The following is a 25,917-nucleotide window of genomic DNA, read 5'->3' as shown; positions in this document are numbered from 1 at the left end:
TTTTAAAAAAAAAAAAAAAAAAAAAAAAAAAGACAAGAAAAAAACAAGCAACCCAATTAAAAAATGGGCAAAAGAGCTAAGTAGGCATTTCTCTAAGGAAGATATACAAATGGCCAACAGACATATGAAAAAATGCTCAACATCACTCAGCATCCGGGAAATGCAAATCAAAACCACACTGAGATACCATCTCACCCCAGTTAGGATGGCTAAAATCCAAAAGACTCTGAATGATAAATGCTGGCAAGGTTGCGGAGAAAAAGGAACTCTCATACATTGTTGGTGGGACTGCAAAATGGTGCAGCCTCTATGGAAAATGGTATGGGGGTTCCTCAAACAAATGCAGATAGATCTACCACACGACCCAGCTATCCTACTGCTGGGAATATATCCAGAGGAATGGAAATCATCAAGTCGAAGGTATACCTGTTCCCCATTGTTTATCGCAGCACTCTTTACAATAGCCAAGAGTTGGAACCAGCGCAAATGTCCATCATCAGATGAGTGGATACGGAAAATGTGGTACATCTACACAATGGAATACAACTCAGGTTTAAAAACGAATGAAATACTGCCATTTGCATCAACATGGATGGACCTTGAGAGAATTATATTAAGTGAAACAAGTCAGGCACAGAAAGAGAAATACCACATGTTCTCACTTATTGGTGGGAGCTAAAAATTAATATATAAATTCACACACACACACACACACAAAAAAAAAACCGGGGGGGGGGAAGAAGATATAACAACCACAATTACTTGAAGTTGATACGACAAGCAAACAGAGGGGACGTTGGTGGGGGGGAGGGGGAGGGAGGAGGGTGGGAGGTTTTGGTGATGGGCAACAATAATCAGCCACAATGTATATCGACAAAATAAAATTAAAAAAAAAAAAAAGTTAAGCATAGTCAGAAAAATAAAATAAAATAAAATAAATTACCCAGTTTCAGGTATTCTGTTATAAGCAACAGAAAATGGACTAATACAAAAGTATACATACTTCTCTGAGCCATGACGTTCTTACTTTAAAAAATACCTTAGTTATCTTTCCATATAAATGCATAAACATCTATGAGGACTCCTTTTAATATCAAATATTTTATAGACTCCCACATGATGGTTTTTAGTATCTGTTGAGTGAAAAAATACATAGTTATAAAAAAGTTAATATGGATTCAGTAACATTTTAATGACTTTTTACTTTATCACAATAGCCATTTATATTGAAAAACTAATGAAGCAAAATAAAATGTTTTGTATATGTGTGTATCTTCTCAAGGCAATCACAACATAAGCTAAGAGATGTTCACGTAAACAAATAATTACAATACTGTAGGCAAAGAAAATAGTGGTAGCATATTGGAGGTACAGTGGCAACTAAAAAGTAGCATGGGGCCGGCCTGTGGCTCACTTGGGAGATTGCAGTGCTGATAACACCAAGGCCACGGGTTCGGATCCTATATGGGGATGGCCGGTTGGCTCACTGGCTGAGCGTGGTGCTGACAACACCAAGCCAAGGGTTGAGATCCCTTACCAGTCATCTTTAAAAAAAAAAAAAAAAAAAAAAGGTAGCATGGGTGTGCTTGAGTGGATCAGGAATGGCCTCACAGGAAAGAACACCTTTGAATTGGGCCTTAATCAAGTGGATGAAGTCAGAGAGGGCAACGTGCAAAGGGTCAGAGGCAGAATGAAATACTAGGGTACTTCAAAAAGTTCATGGAAGGGCCGGCCCATGGCTCACTTGGGAGAGTGTGGTGCTGATACCACCAAGGCCGTGGGTTCAGATCCCTATATAGGAATGGCCAGTTAGCTCACTTGGGAGAGCATGGTGCTGACAACACCAAGTCAAGGGTTAAGATCCCCTTACCAGTCATCTTTAAAAAAAAAAAAAAAGTTCATAGAAAGATTTGTATTATCTTTTAATTCTATTTTTCTACAAACTTTGTGAAGTACCCTGTTATGTTTTAGGCAGTTTGTCATGGCTGAAGAGAAGTGGGGAGGCTGAGTGATAGGAAATTAGCCTAGAGAGACAGGCATGGGCCTAATAATTAAGGGCCTGTGTCATGCTTAGAAGTTTGTACTTTAATCTGTAAGTGATAGGGAGCCATTAAAGTTTTTTTGTTTTGTTTTGTTTTGATTTTTAAATAAAAACAAAACTTATGTTCTAAATTGCAAAGGCAGAGAAGGACCTGTTCTAAGTTATACAGGCAGTGATTTTTGGCGGCAGTGTTTCTCAAAGTTTGTTCCAGAAATCAGCAATTTTCATAATAATACTAAGACTTTATTTGACTTTTTCAATCTCATTCACTCAGGAAAATGCAATGGAGTTTTCCAGAGGCTGGGGAGTGATTTCACCATTGCCCTGAAGGCTAATGGAATGTGTACTTCTGTATTCTTGTATTTTACATTTTTCTGTTTTTATTAAAAAATCACCACACCGACCAGCCACCAAAATAAATAAAAAATAAGTGATAAAAACAAAACAAAAACTTATGTTGCTTTTTCTGATTATAAAAATAATATATTCTTTTTGGGGAAAATTGGAAAATAAACAGAAGTGTAAAAATCATCATAATCCCACTGTCCAGAAACAACTGTCAACATCTTGGTACATACTGGCCAGTTAGCTCAGTTGGTTAGAGCACCACCTTGAACACCAAGGTCAAGGGTTCTGATCTAACCCCTGTACTGGCTAGCCACCAAAAAACCCATTTTGGTATATTTTCTTCCAGATATACACACACGTGTATATAGAGACAGAGACAGAGACAGACAGAGACAGACACAGAGAAAATAACTTTTTCCATGTATAATCGGTTTGAACTTTAGAAAATCACTGTATTAGTTTCCTTAGGCTGCTGTAACAAATTACCACAAATTTGGTGCTTAAAACAACAGAAATTTGTTCTCTCACAGTTCTGAAGGCCAGAAGTCTGAAATCAGTACCACTAGGATGAAATCAAGGTGTCAGCAGGGCTATACTCCCTCCAGATGCTCTAGGGAAGAATCTGTTCCTTGTCTCTTCCAGCTCCTTGTGGCTGCCAGCGTTTCTTGGCTTGTGGCTGCATCACTCCAATCTCTGCCTCCATGGGCACATGGCCTTCTCCTCTTTTCTGTGTGTCAAATCTCTTTCTCTCTTATAAGGACGCTTGTCATTGCATTTAGGGCCCACCTGGATAATACCCCATCTCAAGATCCATAGCTTAATCATATCTGCAAAGTCCTTCTTTTCTGCCATATAAGGTAACATTCACAGATTCCAAGAATTAGGACATGGATATATTTTGGGGGGCTATTATTCAACCTACCACAATAACCCTGTCAACAGTGTGTAGAATAGATTAGAGGAGATAAGCTAGGCGATAGGGACACCAGTTAGGATACAATGATAATAATTCAGGTGAGAGATTAGGAAGGCCTGAACTAAGGCAGTAGTTGTAGGCATAAAGAAGAGGAAATCAAATCCAAATATTTAGAAGCTAGAATCAAGGGGACTTAATAACCAATTAAATGTAGGGGTTAAGGAATGGAAGAAAAATATAATGATTCCCAGGTTTCCGATTTGAGTGCGTGGAAGTCTGGTTGTGCCCTTAATCAGGATAGAAAATAGAAAGGGAAGAGCAAGATCTGGGGGAAATCAATCAGTGCATTTCTGGTCGTGTTGAGTTTAGGTGTATGTAGAATGACCAGGTGGAGATAAAAATGTAATTGGTTATTGGGGCCGGCCTGTGGCTCACTTGGGAGAGTGTGGTGCTGATAACACCAAGGTCAAGGGTTCGGATCCCTATATAGGGAAGGCCGGTTAGCTCACTTGGGAGAGTGTGGTGCTGACAACACCAAGTCAAGGGTGAAGATCCCCTTACCGGTCATCTTTAAAAAAACAACACCCCCCCCCCCCATGTAATTGGTTATTAACCAATCAGACATGTAGGTCTAAAGCTCAAAAGAGAGGTCTGGATTGGAAATAAAGACAACATGTGAGTTGCCAACCTAAAGTTGGTAGTGGAAGCTGAGGGCATGAGGGAATGAAAAAACTAAAGTGAAAAGAAAAGATGACCTAGGACAGAAGCCTGCAAAACATCTACAGTTAAGAGGCAGGTGAAGGAGAGGAGCCAGCCAAAGTAACAGAGAAAGAGGGTCCAAGCGAGGTTTTGAGGGGTCATTTTTTCTAATTATCATTATCAATTACGTATTTGAATACTTTCAAGGTACTGAACACAATAATATGGGATTTATCAGTACTAAGGATTTCTGTCCTCGGTAAATTACTGAGTAACTGGATACACAGGAAATATCAATCAAGAAAAAGTGATTGACTCAATGTGCAAGACTCTGTCTTAAGGACTGTGAGTGGATGACACTTGTATTTAACATTGTACTAGAGGTTCTAGCCAGGGCAATTGGCAAGAAAAAGAAATAAAAGGTATCCAGAATGTAAAGGAAGAAGTAAAACTATATCTATCTTCAGATGACATGATCTTGTATATAGAAAATCCTAAGGAATTCACTATAAAAACTATTAGAACTAATAAATGAGTTCAGCAGGGGTGCAGGATAAAAATCAATATACAAAAGTCAATTATATTTCTATACACTTATGATAAACAATTTGAAAATGAAATTAAGGAAACAATTCCATTTATAGTAGCATCAAGGGGCTGGCTGGTTAGCTCAGTTGGTTAGAGTGTGGTGTTGATAACACCAAGGTTGAGGGTTCGGATCCCCATACCAGCCAGTAGCAAAAAAAAAAAAATAATAAAAAAAAAAAGCTTAGGAATAAATTTAACAACAAAAGTGCAAAACTTATATTCTGAAAACTACAAAACATTGTTAAAAGAAATTAAAGATCCAGGGCTGGCCCGTGGCTCACTCGGGAGAGTGTGGTGCTGATAACACCAAGGCCACGGGTGCGGATCCTATGTAGGGATCCCCAGTTAGCTCACTGGCTGAGCGTGGTGCTGACAACACCAAGCCAAGGGTTGAGATCCCCTTACCAGTCATCTTTAAAAAAAAAAAGAAAGAAATTAAAGATCTAAATAAATGGAAAAACATTCCATGCTCATGGATCAGAAGACTTAATGTTGTTAAAATGGCAAAAAACAAGAACAAAGTTGGAAGACTCACACTCCAATTTCAAAACTTACTACAAAAGCAACAGTAATCAAGGTAGTGTGATACTGGCATAAATACAAGACATATAGATCAATAGAGTAGAATTGAGAGTCCAGAAATAAACCCATTTGTCTATGGTCATTTGTTAAAAACAAATGGTTCTAGGACAACTGGATAGCAACATACAAAAGAAGGAAGTTGGACCCTTACCTCATAAAATATACAGAAGTTAACTCAAAATGAATCAAAGACCTAAATGTAAGAGCTAAAACTATAAAAACTCTTCAAAGAAAACATAGGGATAAATCTTCATGACCTTGGATTTGGCAGTGGATTCTTAGATATGACATTAAAACAACAGGCAACAAAAGAAAAAATAGATAACTTGGATGCTATCAAAATTAGAACTTCTGTCCCTCAAAGTACGGTATCGAGAGAATGAAAAAACACTCCTGTACTAGTCTGTTTATGTTACTTATAACAAAATACCTGAAACTGGGTGATTTATAAAGAAAATGAAATTTATTGCTTACAGTTTCTGAGGCTGGGAAGTCCAAAGTCCATCTGGTGGCAACAGTGACCTCACATTGGGTCTCACACTGCAGGACGGTGGAAGCAGAAAGAGAGAGACAGACTCTCCTCTTCTTTTAAAGCCCTCAGAACCACGCCCCTGACCACCATTTTTAATCCATTCATTACTGCACAGTCCTACAACCCAATCACCTCTTCAAGGCCCCACCTTACAATTACCATAATAGGATTTCCCACCCTCTTAACAGTCACAGTGGGGGCTAAGTTTCTAATACATAAAACTTGGGGGAAACAATTCAAGCTTCAGGGAGTTTGGGGGGGACATAGTTCAATCCACTACATTCCACCCCTGGACCCCCAAAACTCACATCCATTTCACATACAAATACATTCATTTCATCCCTAAAGTCTTAACTTGTTTCAACTCAAAAGTCCAAAGTTCAAAGTCCCATCCGTGAAATCAATACAAGTTATCTACTTCCAAGATACAGTGGTGGGACAAACATAGGGTATGTATTCCAGGTCAAAAAGGGAGAAATAGGCCAAAAGAAAGGGATGACAGGTCCCAAACAAGTCCGAAACCCAGCAGGGCAGTCATTAAATCTCAAAGCTGGCAAATCAAGTACCTGACTCCATGTTCAACCTCCTCTGCACGCTCGTGTGGAGGTTGGGTCCCCAAGTCCTCAGGCAGTTCTATTGCTATGGCTTTCCTGGTCTCAGGTGATGCTTTCTCTCTCACAAGCTGGCCTTGTGTTCAGGTAGCTCCACAGGTCTGGGGTCTCCATGGTGGTCCTGCTCTCATGGCTCCACTAGGCATGGAGCTGATGGGGTTTCTCCACTACAACTCTGACCCCAGCTTCAGGGAGTTTTGGGGGGACATAATTCAATCCACTACAACCCCATTGGATGGGAAATATATTTGCAAATCATACATCTGATAAGGGGCTTGTATCCAAAATATACGAAGAAATCTTACAATTCAATAATAAAAAAACAATAACCCAGTTCAAAACTGGACAAGGGCTGGCCCGTTGCTCACTTGGGAGAGTGTGGTGCTGACAACACCAAGCCAAGGGTTAAGATCCCCTTACCGGTCATCTTTTGAAAAAAAAAAAAAACTGGACAAAGGACTTGAATAGATATTTCTCCAAGGAAGATATACAAAAGGCCCAAAGCACATGAAAAGATTCTCCACATCATTAGTCATTAGGAAAATGCATATCAAACCTACAAGGCAATACTACTTCACATCCACTAGGATGGCTAGAATCAAAGTCATACAATAACAAGTGTTGATGAGGATGTGAAAAGACTGGAATCCTGCTAGTGGAAATGTAAAATGGTGCAGCCAGGCTGGCCAGTTTGCTCAGTTGGTTAGAGCATGGTGCTGATAACGCCAAGGTCCAGGGCAAACCCTGTACCAGCCAGCCACACACACACAAAATATATATATGTGTGTATATATATATATACACACACACACACACACGTACATACACACAAAAATTGAACCCTGGCCCTTGCTGTTACCAGCCCAATTTATATTTTTGTAATCAGAAAAAAAAAATGAAAGTGTCCTCACAAGCACAGGGACTGTGTTTATACATGTCTTATAGCACTTAACGGTAGTTTAGGAGTGCTTTATAAATGGTGAATAATAAGTGGAAGAATTGGTCTATCCAGTAACTATAACAAGGCTGAAAATGAGTGTTGAATTGCAGGCCACACTCTTCCCTCCCCAAATATCAGCCCATTCTGTGTTAGAGCCTTTCATCTGTGGCTGATACATACTCAAACTTATTAACTATGGGCACTCTTGGCTTAGTCAAAGACAAAAATAAATAATTTATTTTAAGGATATGAAGGCTCCAGGTTGGGAAGTCCCAGACCTGGCATGAAACAGACATATTTCTCTTATAATGATTATAGAGGGCTACCTCACTTGGTTAAAGGGTAGTGCTGATAACACCAAGGTCAAGGGTTTGGATCCCCTTACCAGCCAGCTGCCAAAAAATAATAATAATGATGATGATGATAGCAACCAGTATCTACTGAGCATCTGTTATATGTCAGGCAGGTGTACATCTCACTTAATCTTTTTTTTTTAAAAAGATAACCGGTAAGGGGATCTTAACCCTTGACTTGGTGTTGTCAGCACCACACTCTCCCAAGTGAGCCATGGGCTGGCCCTCATCTCACTTAATCTTAATAGCATCCCTATGAGGTAGTAGTATCTCCATTTTTCATTTGTGGACACTGTGGTTCAGAATGGCTTCATTAAGTACTGAATGGCAGAATCAGGATTTGAATCCTCCTCCTTCTGATTGAAAAAGCCATGCTCTTTCTATGCACATTAGCTTCTTAAAAAACAAAATATTGGGGCTTTGGTTTATAACACCAAGGTCAAGGGTTTGGATCCCCTTATCAGCCAGCTGCCAAAAAAAAAAAAAAAGCAAACAAACAAAAAACAAAATATTGAAAGCCTATTGTATGCCTGGAGCATTATTTCTAATCCTTACAACAACCCTGCAAAGTAGGTGTTAATATCTTTTTTATTATTTTTATTATTATTATTATTATTTAAAGATGACTGGTAAGGGGATCTTAACCCTTGACTTGGTGTTGTCAGCATCATGCTCACCCAAGTGAGCCACGGGCCAGCCCTAATATCCTTATTTTTAAATGTTAATATTTTTCCTGATTATAAAAACAAAATGTGCTCAGTAGAAAATTTTAGAAAATAGAAGTAATGCAGAAAATTATTTTTAAACTCATGAATATTCCCACTACACAGAGATAATTATTCTTAACATTTTCGAATATTTCCTTCTAATCTTTTTCTATGCATACATGTATAATAGAATTCCTCTATAAAATTAGGTATTTTAACTCCTTTTTAAAATATGTAACATTATATCAAGAGCATTTTTATTTGTCATTAGTTTTTATTTTAATAGACTTTATTTTTTAGAGTAACTTTAAATTCACAGCAAAATTGAGCTAAAAATACCAAGAGTTTCCATATACCCCCACCCCCACACAGGCACAGCCTCCCCACTATCAACATCCTGCACCAGAGTGGTACATTTGTTGTTGTACCTTCTATGAGTTTTAATTTTTTTAAATAAAAAAAATTTTTAGAGAAGTTTTAGGTCCACAGCAAAATTGACAGGTAGGTACAGAGATTTCCCATATGCCCCCTGTCCTCACACAGGCATAGCCTCCTCAACTATCAACATCCTGTCCAGTGTAGTAGTAAATTTGTTATAATTGATGAACCTATATTGAAACGTTATTATCAACCAAAGCCCATGTTTTATATTAGGGTTCATTCTTGGTGTTGTACATTCTATAGGTTTAAACAAATGTATACAACAAATGTATACTGACACGTATCCACTATTATAGTAACATGCAGAGTAGTTTCAATGCCTTAAAAATCCTGTGCTCCTTGTCATTTTTTTAAAAACTGTGGTTGTTAATGACTACATCTATTTCATGAATATAACCAAAATAGATTTAACCAGCCCCCTATTACTGGACATTTAGATTGTTTCCTTATCTCTGTTTTAAAGATAAGAAAACTAAGGCTCAGTGACTTGACTAGTGACTTGTCCAATATCACCTGGCTAACAAGTAGGCAGAGTTGAGATTAAAAACCTGGTCTGATTCCAGAACCCACTCACTCTTATGCCACGACAGTGCCTCTAGAATTAATAATATGCCATTTACCACCCTGAGATTGTCTCCCCTCAACTTGAAAGCTAGTCCACAATCAGAGCAGCTAAGGATCCAAGCATATGTTGAGGAGGGCAGGCTATACCAAAAAAAGTAGGTGGCCCAACTAGATGGAACAAGCAGAAAATGCAAAGGAGAGGTACAAGGATAGAAATAAGAATAAGAGGGAGATGGGTACACAGAATACTAGTTAAGATAAAGAGAAAGCTGGGTTTGGGAAACCTAAAGGGCTTGTCTTGCTTCTATCTCTACATATAGGAGAAAGCAAAGATAACCTCAAGGCCGTGCAGGGAGCTAAGAAGGATAAGGTTTCCGGGAAAGTGAATGAGAAAAGGGAGGGTAAAACTCCGGAGGACTACAAGACTAGGACAGGCCTAGTGTGGGAAGGAGGAAAGGCCAGAGGGCAAAGAGGCAGACTAGAGTAGGCACTGTACACCAAACCTACATGCTCCTAAAGGGACTTCCTTCCAGTATTAGCCTCCTCTGGTGTCTCAGCTAAATGCGGATTTTTCAACGTCAGTAGACCTAAGGCTAGTGCCCCCTACTCCTACCCCACTTTTTTAGCCTTAACCTCAGCCACACCCACATGCTAAGGACCATCCGGGCGGGGGAGCGTGAGTGTGTTTGCGCGCGTGCGTGCTCGTGCGTAGGAGAAGCAGAGAGACAGAGACGGAGACAAAAAGAGACGGGGAGAGAAAGAGAGCGAGAAGAGAGAGATAGACAAGGACAGAAAGAGGGATATGGGGAGGGAGAGAGGTGGAGGAGGAGAGAGAGAGGGAGAGACAAGAAAGAGGGGGTAAGGCGGGGATAGAGAGAGAGGGAGAGGGAGAGGGAGAGAGAGAAAGAGAAAGGCAGAAGGAGAGGGAGAGAGAGAAAGAGAAAGGGAGAGGGAGAGAGCGCGCGAGCGCGCGAGCGCGCGATCGGCCTTGGTGAGGAAAACTACTCAAGAAATAATGCAGGGAGCTTCTGCAGGAAGATGATCGCAGAACTTACCCTAACACCGTTGAGGGAATGGGGAGGGTTGCAGGATCTGGTTTGGGGTTCACCAGGCAGTAACGGTTACTGCATAGGATTGTCACTGAGCCAAAGCCATTTAACCCGCCCTGAGTGGCTGGATACCAAGCTTAAGACACCCCATAACTATGACTCTCAGTCTGGTTAGGGGGCCCCCGAGGCTGCAGACAAGAGGAGGAGGGGCACGTGCGGGCTGGGTCCCTGCCTCCCCCAACCTTCGCTGTCACTACCCCAACAGTTGCCCAGGGGGCGGGCCCCGGAGAGGTGGGGGTGGGGGGAGGGTAATCTTGGCAGGCGCTTGCTGCATGGCGTAGGTAGGGACTGTTGAGGGGGGAGGGCGCCGCGGGGGGGGCGGCTGAACACGAGTGGGAAGCGAAGAGAGACACGGGGAGGGGGAGGGGACCGGGAACCATTTGAATGAGAGGAGGGGATCACGGGTAGAGTGGGCTCCAGGAGGTAGGGCGGGCCCGGGTGTGACGGGGGCCAGACTCTTGAGCCAGGTAAAGGAAGCAGGTGCATAGATCTGTGTTTTTTGTGGGTTAGTGTACTCGGCCCTCGGCTGCAAAGGGAACGCCGCCTTTCCCGGGGGCGGGCTTGAAAGCTCCAGAGGCTATCTTTTCCTCCTCAACTAACGGGGCCCCGGGCGGGGGCTCAAGCTCCATCTCCAATGACTATGCTCCACTCCGCGATTTCCAGGCGGCCACTGGGCTGGGAGTCTCGCGCCGGGGGCCGGCGCTGTCTCGCGAGCCCCCTCCTCGAGCCAGCCAATAGGGTTGGTTGCTGGCGCCGCCCGCCCGCCTGGTGCAGAGCGCTGGGCACTGCGAGCGGCGTTGCCATTTAAAGGGGCCGCGAGCCCTGTCCCGGCTGTTAGGGAGGGAGGTGGAGAAGGAGCGCGGGGCCGCCGCTGTCTGCAGTTCTAGGCTTGTAGCCGTTACACTAACCCTGCCGCAGGTAGGGGTCGGGCCTGATCAAGCCGAACCGAACCTGCAGGCGAGATCTCGCAGTAGCCGGGAGGGGGGTCTAAGGAGAAATCGTAGCTCCAAAATGTCTTCCTGTAAATGCCTGAGGTGGGGGGTGGGCAATAGGAGAAGAGAGGACTGGGGGAGCAATGGGAAAGGGGGACGGGGCTGAGGAAGTGGGAGACCCTGAAAGGTAACTAGGGGGGAAGGGGTTGGGAAGGGCAGTTTGTGGGGGCGGGAGAAGGGCTGAGGGAAGACCAGTAACGCGGGGAGGGGGGGTGGGGCCAGACAGGGTGGGTAGAGACTGAAGAGCTGGGGGGCTCTAGGAGAGTGGAAAAGGAATAAAAACTGAGATTGCGGGGGCGGGAAAGGCTCCTGGTGGTGACGGCCCTAGGAGACTGTAAGGGGGCGTTCAGCCTGAGGGAGGGTGAAAGGTAAGGGGGGAGGGGAACTGGGAGTTGCAGTCGGGTGGGGGGGGTGCGGGCGGGTGGAAAGACCGACTGCCTGGCGAGTGCGGGCACAGGGCCAGGACGGGGAACGCCTCTCCCCACAGGGGGCGCTATATGTGGTGATGGGGGGGAGTGGTCATTAGGGCTAAAGCCTCTGGAAATATTTGTCGGTTGTGGCGGTGGGGGCTGTTTTTGAGAAATCCAAGTGGATGATGGGGTGTGTCCCAGGGCCTATATAAGAAGGAATTCTGGCTAAGACCACCTCTACTGCCCCCTCTTCTACTCCTAATCTGCAGCCTATATCCAGCTATCCTCATGGACCCCAGTGATTTCCCCAGTCCATTTGACCCATTGACCCTGCCAGAGAAGCCCCTGGCTGGAGACCTTCCAGTAGACATGGAATTTGGAGAGGATCTGCTGGAATCCCAGACTGCCCCAACTCGAGGATGGGCCCCCCCTGGCCCTTCTCCATCCTCGGGAGCCCTGGACCTGCTTGATACCCCTGCTGGCCTGGAAAAAGACCCTGGAGTCCTGGATGGAGCCACTGAGCTGCTGGGGCTGGGGGGGCTGCTCTATAAAGCCCCTTCCCCCCCAGAGGTGGACCATGGTCCTGAGGGCACCCTTGCATGGGATGCAGGAGATCAGACCCTAGAGCCTGGACCAGGGGGCCAGACCCCTGAGGTGGTGCCACCTCACCCAGGGACTGGGGCAAATCCCTCTTCACCCGAGGGGCTACTAGAGCCTTTGGCTCCAGATTCTCCAGTAACCCTGCAGTCCCCCCATATTGAAGAGGAGGAGACTACCTCCATAGCTACCGGGAGAAGGGGCTGCCTTGGGCAGGAGGAGGAACTTCCCCAAGGGCAGCCACAGAGCCCAAATGGCCCCCCTAGCCCTTCAGTGGGAGAAACTCTAGGGGATGGAATCAACAGTTCTCAGACCAAACCTGGGGGCTCTACCCCCACTGCACATCCTTCCTTGCCAGGTAGGTTGCCTAATCATCTGGAGAATCAAGGCTGGGAAGAGGATGGGGGTAAGGAAGGGTGGCTATGTTTGGGAAGTAGTGGGGAGGAGGAAGAGGAGGAGGGCAGAGAGATAAGAGTAGGGATGTGTGTAGTGAAGGAGTTGGGGTTTGGGAGGGAGGAGTGGGGTGTGGCAAAGAAGATTTAGGATAGTAATGGGGGGAAGTGCAGGGGCTGTGGGGGAGGAATGGGGTGAGGTTTCAGGGAGTGGGTTGGGAGGAATGGATTTGGTGGGAGAGGTTCCCTTTTTCTAACCCCAGTGGGCTTTTGGCGCCAGGGTCCTTCCTTCAGGATTTGGGGGGAGGACACCAAGCTTCTTGGTTCTAAGATCTTCCCAGCTATTTGGTTCTAGATGAGAGTGGGGTTTCTGGGTTTAATGAATGGTAACTAGGTTCTGGAATCCCTAACAGCATAATGATTTCAGGGGAATGGTAGAAATGCAGGGTCTAGGATTGCATCTCTGATAGGGGAGGGGACAGCCTAGATTTGAGAAGCTCTAGTTTCTCCCCTGTTATGCCTAGTGGTATACCTCTCCTAGGCTGTAACCAGGGTCTTGGGACTTATATAACCATCTGAGTCCAGGGGAACCCACCCATACACTGATGCTTCCTTTTCCTCTTGCTACCTTTGGGTGGTTGCATTTGTTTTTGTTGGTAAAATATAAATTTTCGAAGAAAGGTGGGTTACCTGTGTTTCCTTAACTCCTAATAATTGGGATAGAAAGCTGATGGGAAGGGGATTTTTTTTTTTTCATGGAGAATAGCTGCACGCCCTCACCCCCACTTAGTACAGAGCCTGAGGTAACCCTGAGAGGGGCCCCATGAAGCCACAGGCACTTGAGTTTTCCCTTTCAGTTTTGAGTAAGTTCTTCCCCAGGAATGGAGGCGGGGGGGTGGTCCAGGGAGGGGGTGGTGAGAGCAAGCTCAAGACTTAGGCTACCTTCTGCTTCCTTTGCAGGAGATGGCCTGACTGGGAAGGCGAGTGAGAAGCCGCCTGAGAGGGTGAGGGGGGGAGGGGATTGAAAGGAGTCTGGTTCCCCCTGTAGCTCTGAGAAGGACAGACCCTTCATTTTCCCTCCCAGATGTTGTTCTGTGGAGAGTGTGTGTAAGGAGAGTCAGGAGGAGGGAGGGAGCTCTTGTGTCTACTGCTTCTTAAGGAGAAAGTCCAGCCTCCCTTTCTCCCCTCCTCCTAAGGGCTGGGCCAAGGGTCCCTACTCTCCCTTCCCCCTCCCATCTCTTATCCCCCCCCCCCAAACCCTGTACTAGTATTAGCCTGCCCCTGGTGTCAGCTTTCCTCCCCTCCCCATGTTTCCAAGGTACAGAAGAGAAGTGAGCGCGTTAGAAGAGCAGAGCCTCCCAAACCTGAGGTTGTGGATTCCACTGAGAGCAGTGAGTACGATTTGAGGAAGTGAGACCTGGGAATTCTGGGTGTGGAGAAGAGCTGAAAGTGGGATGTGGCAGGCCATGGGGCTGCTGGCTTCTGGAGTCACACTCATGAAGTGCCTATCTCTGCTATGGTTGGCATGGGAACCGGGGGCAATGGGGAAAACTGAAAACAAGAGCAGTGAGAATGGAGTTTCCTATTTCAGCTTTGCCATCTCCGTCCCTGAATCTTCTCACTTAGAACCCCTCCCTTCTACTCCCTGGGAGATTATGGAGTAACCAAGGGAGAGAGACACCAGTGGTTTAAGATACCAGTGTTGGGGGTGGGTGTGTAAAGGCCAGAACAACAGGGATCCCAGGGTCAGGACTGAACTGTTGGTTGTGGGATGGCTGAAGACCTGATCTGGTGGCCATTTGTCACTGCCTTGACCCCCCAGTTCCAGTGTCAGATGAGGATTCTGATGCCATGGTAGATGACCCCAATGATGAGGACTTTGTGCCATTCCGGCCCCGGCGCTCTCCTCGCATGTCCCTGCGCTCAAGTGTGGCACAAAGGGCTGGACGCTCTGCAGTGGGCACCAAGATGACTTGTGCACATTGCCGGACACCACTGCAGAAAGGGCAGACGGCCTATCAGCGCAAGGGGCTGCCTCAGCTCTTCTGCTCTTCATCCTGTCTCACCACCTTTTCCAAGAAGCCCTCGGGCAAAAAGACCTGTACCTTCTGCAAGAAGTGCGTGAGGGTCCTGGAGGAGGGGTGGGCAGAGATCAGGGTGGGAGTAATGGGTTAGACCAAGATTATGTTGGCAAGAACCTTGCGCAGTGGAGCTGGGAGAGAGCAATTTAGGTAGAGGGTCAGAGAGTATTTGGCTCTGTGATCATCTATCCCAGAGGAGGGGTGGAAGCGATAAAATGAGAGGGTGGTCCTGAGTGAATATTCAAACCTGTTACCACCTCTAGGGAGATCTGGAACACCAAGGACTCGGTTGTGGCACAGACTGGTTCAGGAGGCTCCTTCCATGAGTTCTGCACGTCTGTCTGTCTCTCCCTGTATGAGGCCCAGCAGCAGCGTCCAATTCCCCAGTCTGGGGATCCCGCCGATGCCACTCGCTGCAGCATATGCCAGAAGACTGGAGAGGTGAGGATGCTCAGTGGGGGCTGATTTACAGAGCCTGGCCAGCCCTGACCTGCCCCTCCAATCCTGGGGCTGCAGGGGCCAGGCCCTGTGAAAAAGGGGAGTGGGGAGGAAAGGCAGCCATCGTGAGGGAGCATATTCAAGGATAGAGCTTCTCCAGGATGTATGCAGCTGGCCTTCCTTGCCTCCCTGGACCTCACCAGCAAGTCGGCAGCCTGATGCGCAGGTTGGGGGTCTCTGGGCCCACTGTCTGCTGTGAAGGTCTAGGGTGAGGTGGGGGGCTGTCCTTGCATTGGGGTGGGCGGTGGTGGCCAGGCCCCAGCTCAGGGTGTGTGTGTGTGTGGCAGGTCCTGCATGAGGTCAGCAATGGCAGCGTGGTCCACCGGCTCTGCAGCGACTCTTGCTTCTCCAAATTCCGGGCCAACAAGGGACTGAAAACCAACTGTTGTGACCAGTGTGGGGCTTACATCTACACCAAGACCGGGAGCCCTGGCCCCGAGCTCCTCTTCCATGAGGGCCAACAAAAGCGGTTTTGCAACACAACCTGCTTGGGGGCATACAAGAAGGTGGGGCCAAGGGAGTAGTGCATTAGAGGGCTGTGGAAGGGGGTGTGGTTCTTGGGTGATAAATAAAGGTGCCTGATGGGTTGATGGCTGGGAGAAATAAAGCAAATAAAGGGGGTTTCAATTGTATCTGTTATGTTTTACTTTTGAAGCTGGCTGGTGGATACACAGGTCTTTGTTATATCATCATCTATACTTTTTTGTATGCCTGAAATATTTCATGTTTAAAAAATTTTAAAAATAAAAGTGAAGGGACAAATCCAGGCTCAGCCTCTCCTTCCCCATCCTCACAGAAAAATACACGTGTGTACCCATGTGTCTGGTGCAAGACCCTGTGTAAGAACTTTGAGATGCTATCACATGTGGATCGTAATGGCAAGACCAGCTTGTTCTGTTCCCTGTGCTGTACCACTTCTTACAAAGTGAAGCAGGCAGGGCTCACTGGTAGGTGCAAAGCCCTCTTGTCTGAGACCCCTGCTGGCCTTCCTTCTACCTCCCATACTCCCCTCTTCTAAAGTAATCCCTGCTGCCCGACCTCAGCCCCAACCACATCTTCCCGTGGATTTTCTGTTCCGTCTCTGCACTGCCTTACACCTTCTGTGTGCTCTCTCTGTCTCTCTCTCTGTCTCTCTCTCTGTCTCTCTCTGTGTCTTTCTCTCTATGCCCCAGGCCCTCCCCGACCCTGCAGCTTCTGCCGCCGCAGCCTCTCTGACCCCTGTTACTACAACAAGGTTGACCGCACAGTCTACCAGTTCTGCAGCCCCAGCTGCTGGACCAAGTTCCAGGTACTCCAGACCCTGGACCAGGGATAAAGGGTGTGGCAACATATAGAGGGTAGGAGAATTGGGGTAGGCAGGCCTGGACAGAACAAAGAACAAGCCTGACTCCCCCACCTCACCACCACCACACACAACTTGCCCCTCCCTTACTTGTCTTCCTTCCCTCCAGCGCACAAGCCCTGAAGGGGGCATTCACCTGAGCTGTCACTACTGCCACAGCCTCTTCAGTGGCAAGCCTGAAGTCTTGGACTGGCAGGTAAGACCCCTATCCCCACCCACATTTTGCTACACGACCAGACATCTGTCTGAAGGGGTCCTTCCACTTGGCTGCTGCCAGGTCCAGATGTTACACTCTGTCCTCCCTGCCCTATGCCCCCACCTTAGGACCAGGTGTTCCAGTTCTGCTGCCGTGATTGCTGTGAGGACTTCAAGCGGCTTCGGGGTGTGGTGTCCCAGTGTGAGCATTGCCGGCAGGAGAAACTTCTGCATGAGAAACTCCGATTCAGTGGGGTGGAGAAGAGCTTCTGCAGCGAAGGTAAGGAAATGGGGAAGGGGCAGAAGGCCCTGTACCTTACAGCCAGGGAGAATTGTGGAGAAAGGAGAATGGCTTGGAATGTGGTCCATGGGGCAGGACTTTCTGCTCAGGATGCTCTACCCCCATCTGTCCCAAGCCCAAAGGCTTTGGGCACAAGGAGCTATTTAGAGAGAGGTTCAGGTGTAGCGCCTTGAAAAGATTGGGTCTCGTGTACTTCCTTATCCCTATGACTCTGGTCTCTTTCTCCTCTTCCCCTCCCAGGCTGTGTGCTGCTATACAAACAGGACTTCACTAAGAAACTGGGATTGTGTTGTATCACTTGTACTTACTGCTCCCAGACGTGCCAGCGCGGAGTCACTGAGCAACTGGATGGCAGCACCTGGGACTTTTGCAGTGAGGACTGTAAGAGCAAGTACCTGCTGTGGTACTGTAAGGTACGGAGGGTCAGCACATTAGGAAGGAAGGAAAGAGGGTGGCAGGGATCATGGGCTGTTGTACTGAGATCAGGGTGGGGGCAGATCTCCAGGGAGGGGAGCCAATCTCTAATCTCCAAGGAGAGGAGGATGGCTTATCACAGGGGAAATGGCCCAGCACATTTTAGGGAGGCAGGTCTGATCATCCTGTTGACACCCTCAGGCTGCCCGGTGCCACGCCTGTAAGCGCCAGGGGAAGCTGCTGGAGACCATCCACTGGCGTGGGCAGATCCGTCATTTCTGCAACCAACAGTGTCTGCTGCGCTTCTACAGCCAACAGAACCAGCCCAACTTGGATACCCAGAGTGGGCCTGAGAGCCTCCTGAACAGTGAGTCCCAGGCAGGGGGCACACTCTGTTATAACTGGCCTGTACTCTTCTAATCCTAGGCCCAGCTCCTTTCTTCTTCCTCTATTGCATTCACTTCATCCCTGGCCAGAGCTCCTGGTACTGTGCTCTCTTTCAGCTTCTGGACCTTGTAGGTACCAGGGGGAGCCTTGTTTAAAGCTTCTTGGAGTCATAGTCTACTGATTTTCCATAAGGGACATATTTTTAGGAAGTGGGTGCCAACCCAGGTAGGATGAAGCATGTGAGGATTGTGGTTGGTTTTCAGAGAGAAGGAAGTGTCAGCATAAGCTCTACCTTTAGTGAGACTGAAGACTGTTGCTGTTTCTAGGATGTTATCCTGGCCCCTCTACAACTCCAGGGATACCAAACTCCTGAGGACCATCTAAAAGGAAGATCTCAAATTGTGGGTTTTGGGGGGAAATGTAATGTTTCATTCTTCTTGGCAGCCAGGAGCAAAAGATTTTCTTGGCCACTGTTGCTGGGGCCTAGAAAAGACTAGACCTGGGATGGAAAGAAGGGGAAATCTTATACTTACCATTTATATATGGTGTGCCTCTTAATGAAGCCCTCCTGGGACAGGGGTGAGGAAAATGAAGAGCTAGTTCCTTGGATGAGGGCATTCATTTGTTTTGATCTATAGGTCAGTCTTCTGAGTTGAAGCCCCAGACACCCTCTCAAACCAAAGTGGAGAACAGCAACACAGTGAGGACCCCAGAGGAAAATGGGAATTTGAACAAGGTCAGGGCAAAAGCCAAGGGGGAGGATAATCTCAGAGGAGGGTACGGTGGTTGGCAGCACTAATGTTCCCTTGTCTCTACAGATCCCTGTGAAGACCCGATCAGCTCCAACTGCTCCTGCCCCTCCTCCACCCCCACCACCCCCAGCAACACCCCGCAAAAACAAAGCTGCCATGTGTAAGCCACTGATGCAGAATCGGGGAGTCTCCTGCAAGGTGGAGATGAAGTCCAAAGGAAGTCAGACAGGTGAGTCAGGGTACCTAGATGTCACAAACTGTATATTCCAGAGTCCTAGGCTTCCAGCCCTATGTCTAGGAGCTGGGCAAGGGGATTTCTTAGGTGGCTGAAGTATCATGCATATGGTTGTCCTAGAATCACAGAGTTATCTCTCAACCTTTGGTTCAAGGGCAGTTTTGTGACACTGAGCACATGTTAGAGCTTTTGGAGGTGACAAGTGAGCACAGGTCCTGGGTCAGATGTGACCCATCTAGCAGGTGCTCTGAGAAGACCCCTTTCTTGTCAACAGAAGAGTGGAGGCCACAGGTGATTGTGCTGCCCATCCCGGTGCCCATCTTTGTGCCAGTGCCTATGCATCTGTACTGCCAGAAAGTCCCGGTGCCTTTCTCCATGCCTATCCCGGTAAGATTCCCTGCCTTTCCTGGCCGGGTCCTCTTTTACCCTTCCAGGGTTAAAACCCACCCCTTCTCCTTACTCTCTCTCATCTGCTGGTGTGGTTCTTGGCGTTTAGTTGGGACTTGTGCCTCCAGGTGCCTGTGCCCATGTTCTTGCCCACTACCTTGGAGAGCACAGACAAGATTGTGGAGACCATTGAGGAGCTGAAGGTGAAGATCCCTTCCAACCCCTTGGAGGCTGACATCCTGGCTATGGCAGAAATGATTGCAGAGGCTGAGGAGTTAGACAAGGCCTCGTCTGACCTTTGTGGTATGCCATGGACGGTGGCAATGAGAGACAGGGTGCTACCAGTCTGTCTCTGCCTAAGTGGGTGGAGAGTGGTGATCTTGGTGCCTAGTAGAATGGGGGGATAGTTGGGATCAGCCCCTGAAAGCCTGTGAGGGTGTTAGTAGGCAGGAGCTGCAGCAGCTGAGCCAATTTCTCTGCTTCCCAGATCTTGTGAGCAACCAGAGTGCAGAGGGACTTCTGGAAGACTGTGACCTGTTTGGGCCAGCTAGAGATGATGTCCTAGCCATGGCTGTCAAGATGGCCAATGTCTTGGATGAGCCTGGGCAAGACTTGGAGGCAGATTTCCCCAAGAGTGAGTAGGATTTGAGGCATACCCACTGAGTATGATAGTATTTGTGCCATCAGGAAAGGAGTGTTTCTTGTGACCCTGAGCATGGCCCTAAACAGTGCTCTTCATTGTGACCCTAAGACAAAAGGTTCTCACAGGGAATAGTGCTAGAGGTACCAGGACGGGTGTATTGTTTTAGACTTCTGAGTCTTGGTTTTTGTATGTTTGTTTGTTTTAACCAAAGGCATCAAAAAAGACTGAGTCTTCTTTTTCTGTGTTAATGTTGGTTTGTTTGTTTTAATTGTGGTAAAACACACAACATAAAACTCTACCATCTTCACCATTTTTAAGTGTGCAGTTCAGCAGTGTTCAGTATATTTACATTGTTGTGAATGTTTGTGTTTTGTGTTTTCGTACCTCTGAGCCTGTTTTTTGGTATAGCCTTGCTGGTTCCTATTGAATCCAGTGAAGCTGTCTGAGAGGCTCCCTCTTGAGTCAAGTGGGCAAGTAGAAGGGGCGGGGTGGGAGGACTGCAGGGTTGAGATCTTAAGAAATTGATTTCTTCTTTCCTTCTCTTCTATTAGATCCTTTGGACATTAACCCCAGTGTAGACTTTCTCTTTGATTGTGGCCTGGTAGGGCCTGAGGACGTGTCTACTGAACAAGACCTTCCCCGAACCATGAGGAAGGTGAGGGCTGGGGCTACTGTGAAGGATGGAGGCCCAAATGGGAGCAGGTGCTCTCATAGCCAAACCAGCAACCATAGTTTGACCTTCCCCAACCTCCTTTCTCCAATACTAGGAGTACTGAGATATAGCCAAACTTTGTTCTCTCCCCATTTCACAAGGTCATCAGAGCTGTTCCTGGGTCTCTGTAATATGGAAGCTTGCTGTGTTCTTACACTAACACCTCCCTCCCACAGCTCCACCAGTGGCAAACTGTCCTGACTAGCTTCCATGGTGCCCCTGGCCTTGCCTCTGCCACTCCTCTCCTTTCTTTTCCTCTCCAGGGTCAAAAGCGGCTGGTGCTTTCAGAAAGCTGTTCCCGGGACTCCATGAGTAGCCAGCCTAGCTGTACTGGGCTCAACTATTCATATGGTGTCAATGCTTGGAAGTGCTGGGTGCAGTCAAAATATGCCAATGGAGAAACCAGCAAGGGTGATGAGCTGCGCTTTGGCCGTAAGTACCCAGGGGAGAAAGGAAAGGAAGGGGGGGAAGGGAAAAAGGGGGTGGACCTGTGATTCAGCTGAAGATATCTAGGAGTGGTAAGGGTATGATTGCTTAAGGGTGCCCTGTGAAGATGGGAGGGGTTGTAGATTAAAGGGAGATGCTGTGTAGGTTCAAAGCTGAGGGCTCTTTTTGTAACTGCTGGGCTTGTTCAGGAGCTAGGCGTGATTAAGGGATGAAGGATGAAGGTTAATGGTGGTGGAGCTAAGTGAAATTCTCCATGTGGAGTTTTCTTTTCTTTTCTTTTCTTTTTTTTTTTTTTTTTTTTTGGTGGCTGGCCAGTATGGGGATCCAAACCCTTGACTTTAGTATTATAACACCGTGCTCTAACCAATTATGCTAACTGGCCAGCCCAAAGTATGGAGTTTTCTTAATCCCATCCACCTCTACTCCATATCACTGCAGCCAAACCCATGCGTATCAAAGAGGATATTCTCGCCTGCTCAGCTGCTGAACTCAACTACGGTCTGGCCCAGTTTGTGAGAGAAATCACTCGACCCAACGGTGAACGATATGAACCTGACAGCATCTACTACCTGTGTCTTGGCATCCAGCAGGTACCCCTCATACACCACCTCACTTCCTGTCACTGTCAACACAGTAGGCATGGTCCTACCAGAAATGATTCTGTCCCACTCCCTATTCCTCATCTTATCTCCTACTCCAAGTAGGCAGTTTGCGTTTAATCTTCTACTCCAAATAGGACACAAGATGTCAGTACTTTTCTAAAATCAAAGCTGTATTTTGGGACTGTTGGCCAAGGAGCAGTCTTCATTGCTATCTGAGTCCCCTGTGTATCCTTAAACCCATTCTAGGAGAGGAGAGATGTGTAGAGCTGGGCTCCTTCAGTGGTGGGGTCATGTTTAGTTTCCACTGGGAAAGGTCAGCCATGTACTACCTGACAAAGGGATCTGGGCTTCTGAAGAACATCCCTTCCAAGCCTTCTCCTCTTCCAGAAAAGCCTCAGTACCTCAGAGTTTTAGGTATACCTTGGGGAAAGCACTCTGGGTCACCTAATCAAGCAACCATTTCCAGTCATCTCCTAATTATTAAGGACACCATTTCTGGGACCTTTAGCATCATTGTCTTTCCTCTAGGACCTATAGTCTGGCTTTATGTGTGTCTGTTTTTCTTTCTCCAGTACTTGCTGGAAAATAACCGAATGGTGAACATTTTCACGGACCTTTATTACCTGACTTTCGTTCAAGAACTCAACAAGTCTCTGAGTACCTGGCAGCCCACACTCCTCCCCAACAGTAAGGGACAGGGACTTAGCAACCCTTACACCCTTTCCTCGATTCTTCCAATACACCATTCCAAGAGTCCTATGCTGTTTGGTCTGCCACTCTTCATGAAGGGACTGAAGGCAGGAGTGTATAACTGGATGCCTCAGGGTTTAGAGCTAGAGGAGCTACAGCCTCTGGCCTTGATCATGAGGAGGGGATCAAGACTTAGGTCTGAGGAGCTATCTCTCTCTCTCTTTTTTTTGGTGGCTGGCTGGTACAGGGATTGAACCCTGGACCTTGGTGTTATTAGCACCACGCTCTAACTGACTGACCTAAGTGGCCAGTCCCCGAGGAGCTATCTCTGGAACCAAGAAAAGATGGCCTAGGTTTGGGTGGTAAGTGAAGAAAGAAAGCAAGAAGTTGTGGGACTCCTCAATGTTTACATCTACCTGCCTGCAACTTGAGGGTGGTGAGAGAAGCTCCAAGTGCAGGTGGAAAGTACATTAAAAAAACCACCCCATTCTTACTGTATAGCAGAGAATTGGTGCTTTATATCCAATGACCACTCACTGAATGAGAATCGTGTGGTAAATGCTTGGGAGCAGGATACTTGGGGTCAGAAGTGGTTGGGTCTGGGCAGTCAATCCCTCCTGACCGGCCTCTACCTCTTGACCATTGCAGATACGGTGTTCTCCCGAGTGGAGGAGGAGCACCTCTGGGAGTGTAAGCAGCTGGGGGTCTACTCGCCTTTTGTCCTTCTCAACACTCTCATGTTCTTCAACACTAAGTTTTTTGGGCTGCAGACAGCTGAAGAACACATGCAGCTCTCCTTCACCAATGTGGTGCGGCAGTCCCGCAAGTGTACCACCCCTCGGGGCACCACCAAGGTGGTGAGCATCCGCTACTACGCCCCAGTCCGCCAGAGGAAAGGGCGAGGTATGAGGCTGCCCCTTCCTTTCCTTTTGCCCCTTCTCTGCTCTCCCCTTTCATGTCCCACCGTAACCCACCATTCCTGCCAGGTTGGCCCTCTCCTGTCACTAGCTTCCCTCTCCTTCTGTTCCTGTGTTTGCAGAAAAGGCGAAAACAGCCAGTCCTTCTATGTGATGGGCAGTGGCTGTTGCATAAATAGGAGGTTATCTGGCTGCCTATTTCCCACCTTTCCTCACTTCAAGGCAGTTTTCTTGCTTGCCTGCTTTTTTGGGGTGGTGGTCAGGTAGGGAGCTGTTGGGTGCATTTGGTTGTAGGGGAGAGCTGACAGAGTGAATGACAGGCTTTCTGTGATTCTTTACTATCAGGCATAACAGGAACCGCACGTTGGTTACTATTCTTTCCGGCCCTGGATTTCTGTCTTGTCTGAGTGCAGTTCCCAGGGTCCTTTCTCTGGACCTGCACCTCTACTGATGCACAGGGGGTTGGGGCCATGACTGTTTCTCTATCCCGGAAAGCAAGCCCATCCTTGCAATACAGTCTGTTTTACTAGTTTGTTTGTGTAACTTCTGAGGTCACCTCTTCAAGGAATCAGTTTGGGGGAGATTATAGAGAGCGACTTTGGCAGCGAGAACTGGGGAGGGCTACAGAACAACACCCCTCCAGGATGTTTGGCTGGTGTGGAGAGACTAACTGACTCTTCTTCTGCCTTTCTTTCTTTATGAGACTGTATATTGTGTCCTGAGGCCTTCCCCTGTGCCTTGGACTGTGCTCTTGGAAGCGGCTTATTGAGACTGTGCTCTTAATGAGTTTGGGTCATTTCCCTACCCTACAGACACGGGTCCTGGGAAACGGAAGAGAGAAGATGAAGCCCCTATCTTAGAGCAGCGTGAGAACCGCATGAATCCCCTCCGTTGCCCTGTCAAGTTCTATGAATTCTATCTCTCAAAATGGTGAGTTGGTGGGTTTGCAGGAATGGCATTAGCATGGGAACCCAAGGGATCTATTTTGCCTTGGTACTGATCTTTTGTCCTACCACCCCCACCCCCACACCCATCCCCACCATTGCAGTCCTGAAAGCCTCCGGACTCGCAACGATGTGTTCTACCTGCAACCTGAGCGGTCCTGCATTGCTGAGTCACCTCTCTGGTATTCTGTGATCCCCATGGACCGCAGCATGTTGGAGAGCATGCTCAATCGCATTTTGGCTGTGCGTGAAATTTATGAGGAACTGGGTCGTCCTGGGGAGGAAGACCTGGACTGAGCCCATGTGCCATCCATATCCATCTTTCACATTAGTGTCTGTCCTGTGGCCACATTCCACAGGGTGACTGGCCCATGAACCAACGCTACTCATTCTGAAGGGCCCTGACTGCCCCTTTCTACTCACCCATTCCCTGCCTTCCCTAGGAACCCCTGGCTTTTACCTTCTTCCATACCACTTGACAACCATGGGGCCCCAGCCTTCTGTACTCAGGGGCCGGTCTCAGTGATGGGCAAAAACCAGCTAGCCCATTTTCTTTATGCTTCACAGTAAACCCCTTCTCCTGGGGCCAGACTCTGGGTGGAGTGTTAATAGCTCTGGTGATCCTGTTGGCTTTGGGTTTCCTGACCCGTCCCACACAGATTAAGCTCCTTGTTCCTAGATTTGACCTAGGGAAGAACCCAGCTGCCTTTTCTGCCCTGTGCCCACACCTTTCTCTACTCTTCCCTAGTACCACACAAAAGGGTCTTGTTGGAAACGTCTGAAAGAAACTATGATGAGGGGACCATTTACCTAAAACACAGAGCTTAGGCACTCTTCCTCTCTCGTGAGATAATTGATTGTTGGCACCCTCTCACCACCATGTCCCCCACCCCACCCTGGCAAGCACCAACCCTTGGTGCTGCAATTAAAAAAAACTTACAAATGCTTTCTTTTCCTCAAAGGCAGAGAATGACTCTAAGTATGGGGAGTGGACTCCTGTTGTGCAGATTCCTGTCCCCTTGGTTTATGTGTTTGTCTCTCTCTGCCATCTTAGGTTGGCATGAGCCATGGTGTCAACATGCTTAGGCCCCCTCTGTAACTGCCTTCCTTTAGTTCAATGCACAGAGCTCCCAAGGCAAAAACTACCTTCTGACTTGGGTTGGGGCTGGGTTCCCCACTCATGTTCTCCCCCTATCATAAGAGCCAGGCCAAGCCTGTGGGGACCTGGGTCATGCAGGATGGGAGCTGTGGTCAAAGGTAGGTGAGAAGCTGTGGGCATGGCTCCTGCCCCCACTGCCCTCATCTCTCTTCCCCATCTTGCCTTTGAAGTCCCAGAAAACTATTAGCGTTTGGCGAAGAGGGTACCCAGTTCTTTCCCTGTTGGCTTTGCTGTTCCCCAGCCTCCTTTTTGTGTTTTTATAACTGTCACCAGTTTAGTCACTGTTTAAATTGTATATATTGTTCTGAGGTGCCTGGCCTGTCCCTTCAGTGAGCCATGCCCACCCTTGTGTCGTAGTGAGAAGCTGTTGTCACGACTAACCTTCTGTC

At 47.5% G+C, this 25,917-nt stretch overlaps 1 protein-coding gene across 3 annotated transcripts; it reads left to right on the top strand.

The window, feature by feature from the left end:
- Positions 1–10,278: 10,278 nt before the first annotated feature.
- ZMYM3 (zinc finger MYM-type containing 3) lies at positions 10,279–25,917 on the top strand. 3 transcript variants are annotated; one of them, XM_063083129.1, is made up of 25 exons: positions 10,279–10,313; positions 12,103–12,788; positions 13,783–13,826; positions 14,147–14,213; positions 14,645–14,939; positions 15,167–15,344; positions 15,689–15,907; positions 16,198–16,348; positions 16,574–16,689; positions 16,853–16,939; positions 17,068–17,218; positions 17,480–17,652; positions 17,855–18,020; positions 18,679–18,776; positions 18,859–19,021; positions 19,302–19,414; positions 19,543–19,717; positions 19,902–20,048; positions 20,609–20,712; positions 21,033–21,201; positions 21,655–21,806; positions 22,391–22,505; positions 23,157–23,411; positions 24,238–24,355; positions 24,474–25,917. In XM_063083129.1, exons 2-25 carry the CDS (start codon positions 12,122–12,124, stop codon positions 24,664–24,666), a joined length of 4,116 nt encoding a protein of 1,371 aa, XP_062939199.1. In that variant the 5' UTR covers positions 10,279–10,313; positions 12,103–12,121; the 3' UTR covers positions 24,667–25,917. The 3 variants fall into 3 exon arrangements, with proteins under 3 accessions (XP_062939199.1, XP_062939197.1, XP_062939198.1); XM_063083127.1 differs by having other exon boundaries at positions 14,141–14,213; XM_063083128.1 differs by lacking the exon at positions 10,279–10,313 and adding an exon at positions 11,260–11,349 and having other exon boundaries at positions 14,141–14,213.

Source organism: Cynocephalus volans, chromosome X (assembly GCF_027409185.1).
Source record: "Cynocephalus volans isolate mCynVol1 chromosome X, mCynVol1.pri, whole genome shotgun sequence".
Lineage (NCBI taxonomy): Eukaryota > Metazoa > Chordata > Mammalia > Dermoptera > Cynocephalidae > Cynocephalus > Cynocephalus volans.
This window is presented reverse-complemented; position numbering and strand designations above follow the sequence as displayed.

What these genes read in the sequence shown, in the direction of transcription:
- ZMYM3 (XM_063083127.1), top strand. Translation starts at nt 12,122, where the DNA reads ATGGACCCCAGTGATTTCCCCAGTCCATTTGACCCATTGACCCTGCCA. An exon ending in TGTGGATTCCACTGAGAGCA is followed by an intron (nt 14,214 to 14,644) that starts GTGAGTACGATT and finishes TTGACCCCCCAG; the next exon opens with TTCCAGTGTCAGATGAGGAT. An exon ending in GCCCACACTCCTCCCCAACA is followed by an intron (nt 22,506 to 23,156) that starts GTAAGGGACAGG and finishes TGACCATTGCAG; the next exon opens with ATACGGTGTTCTCCCGAGTG.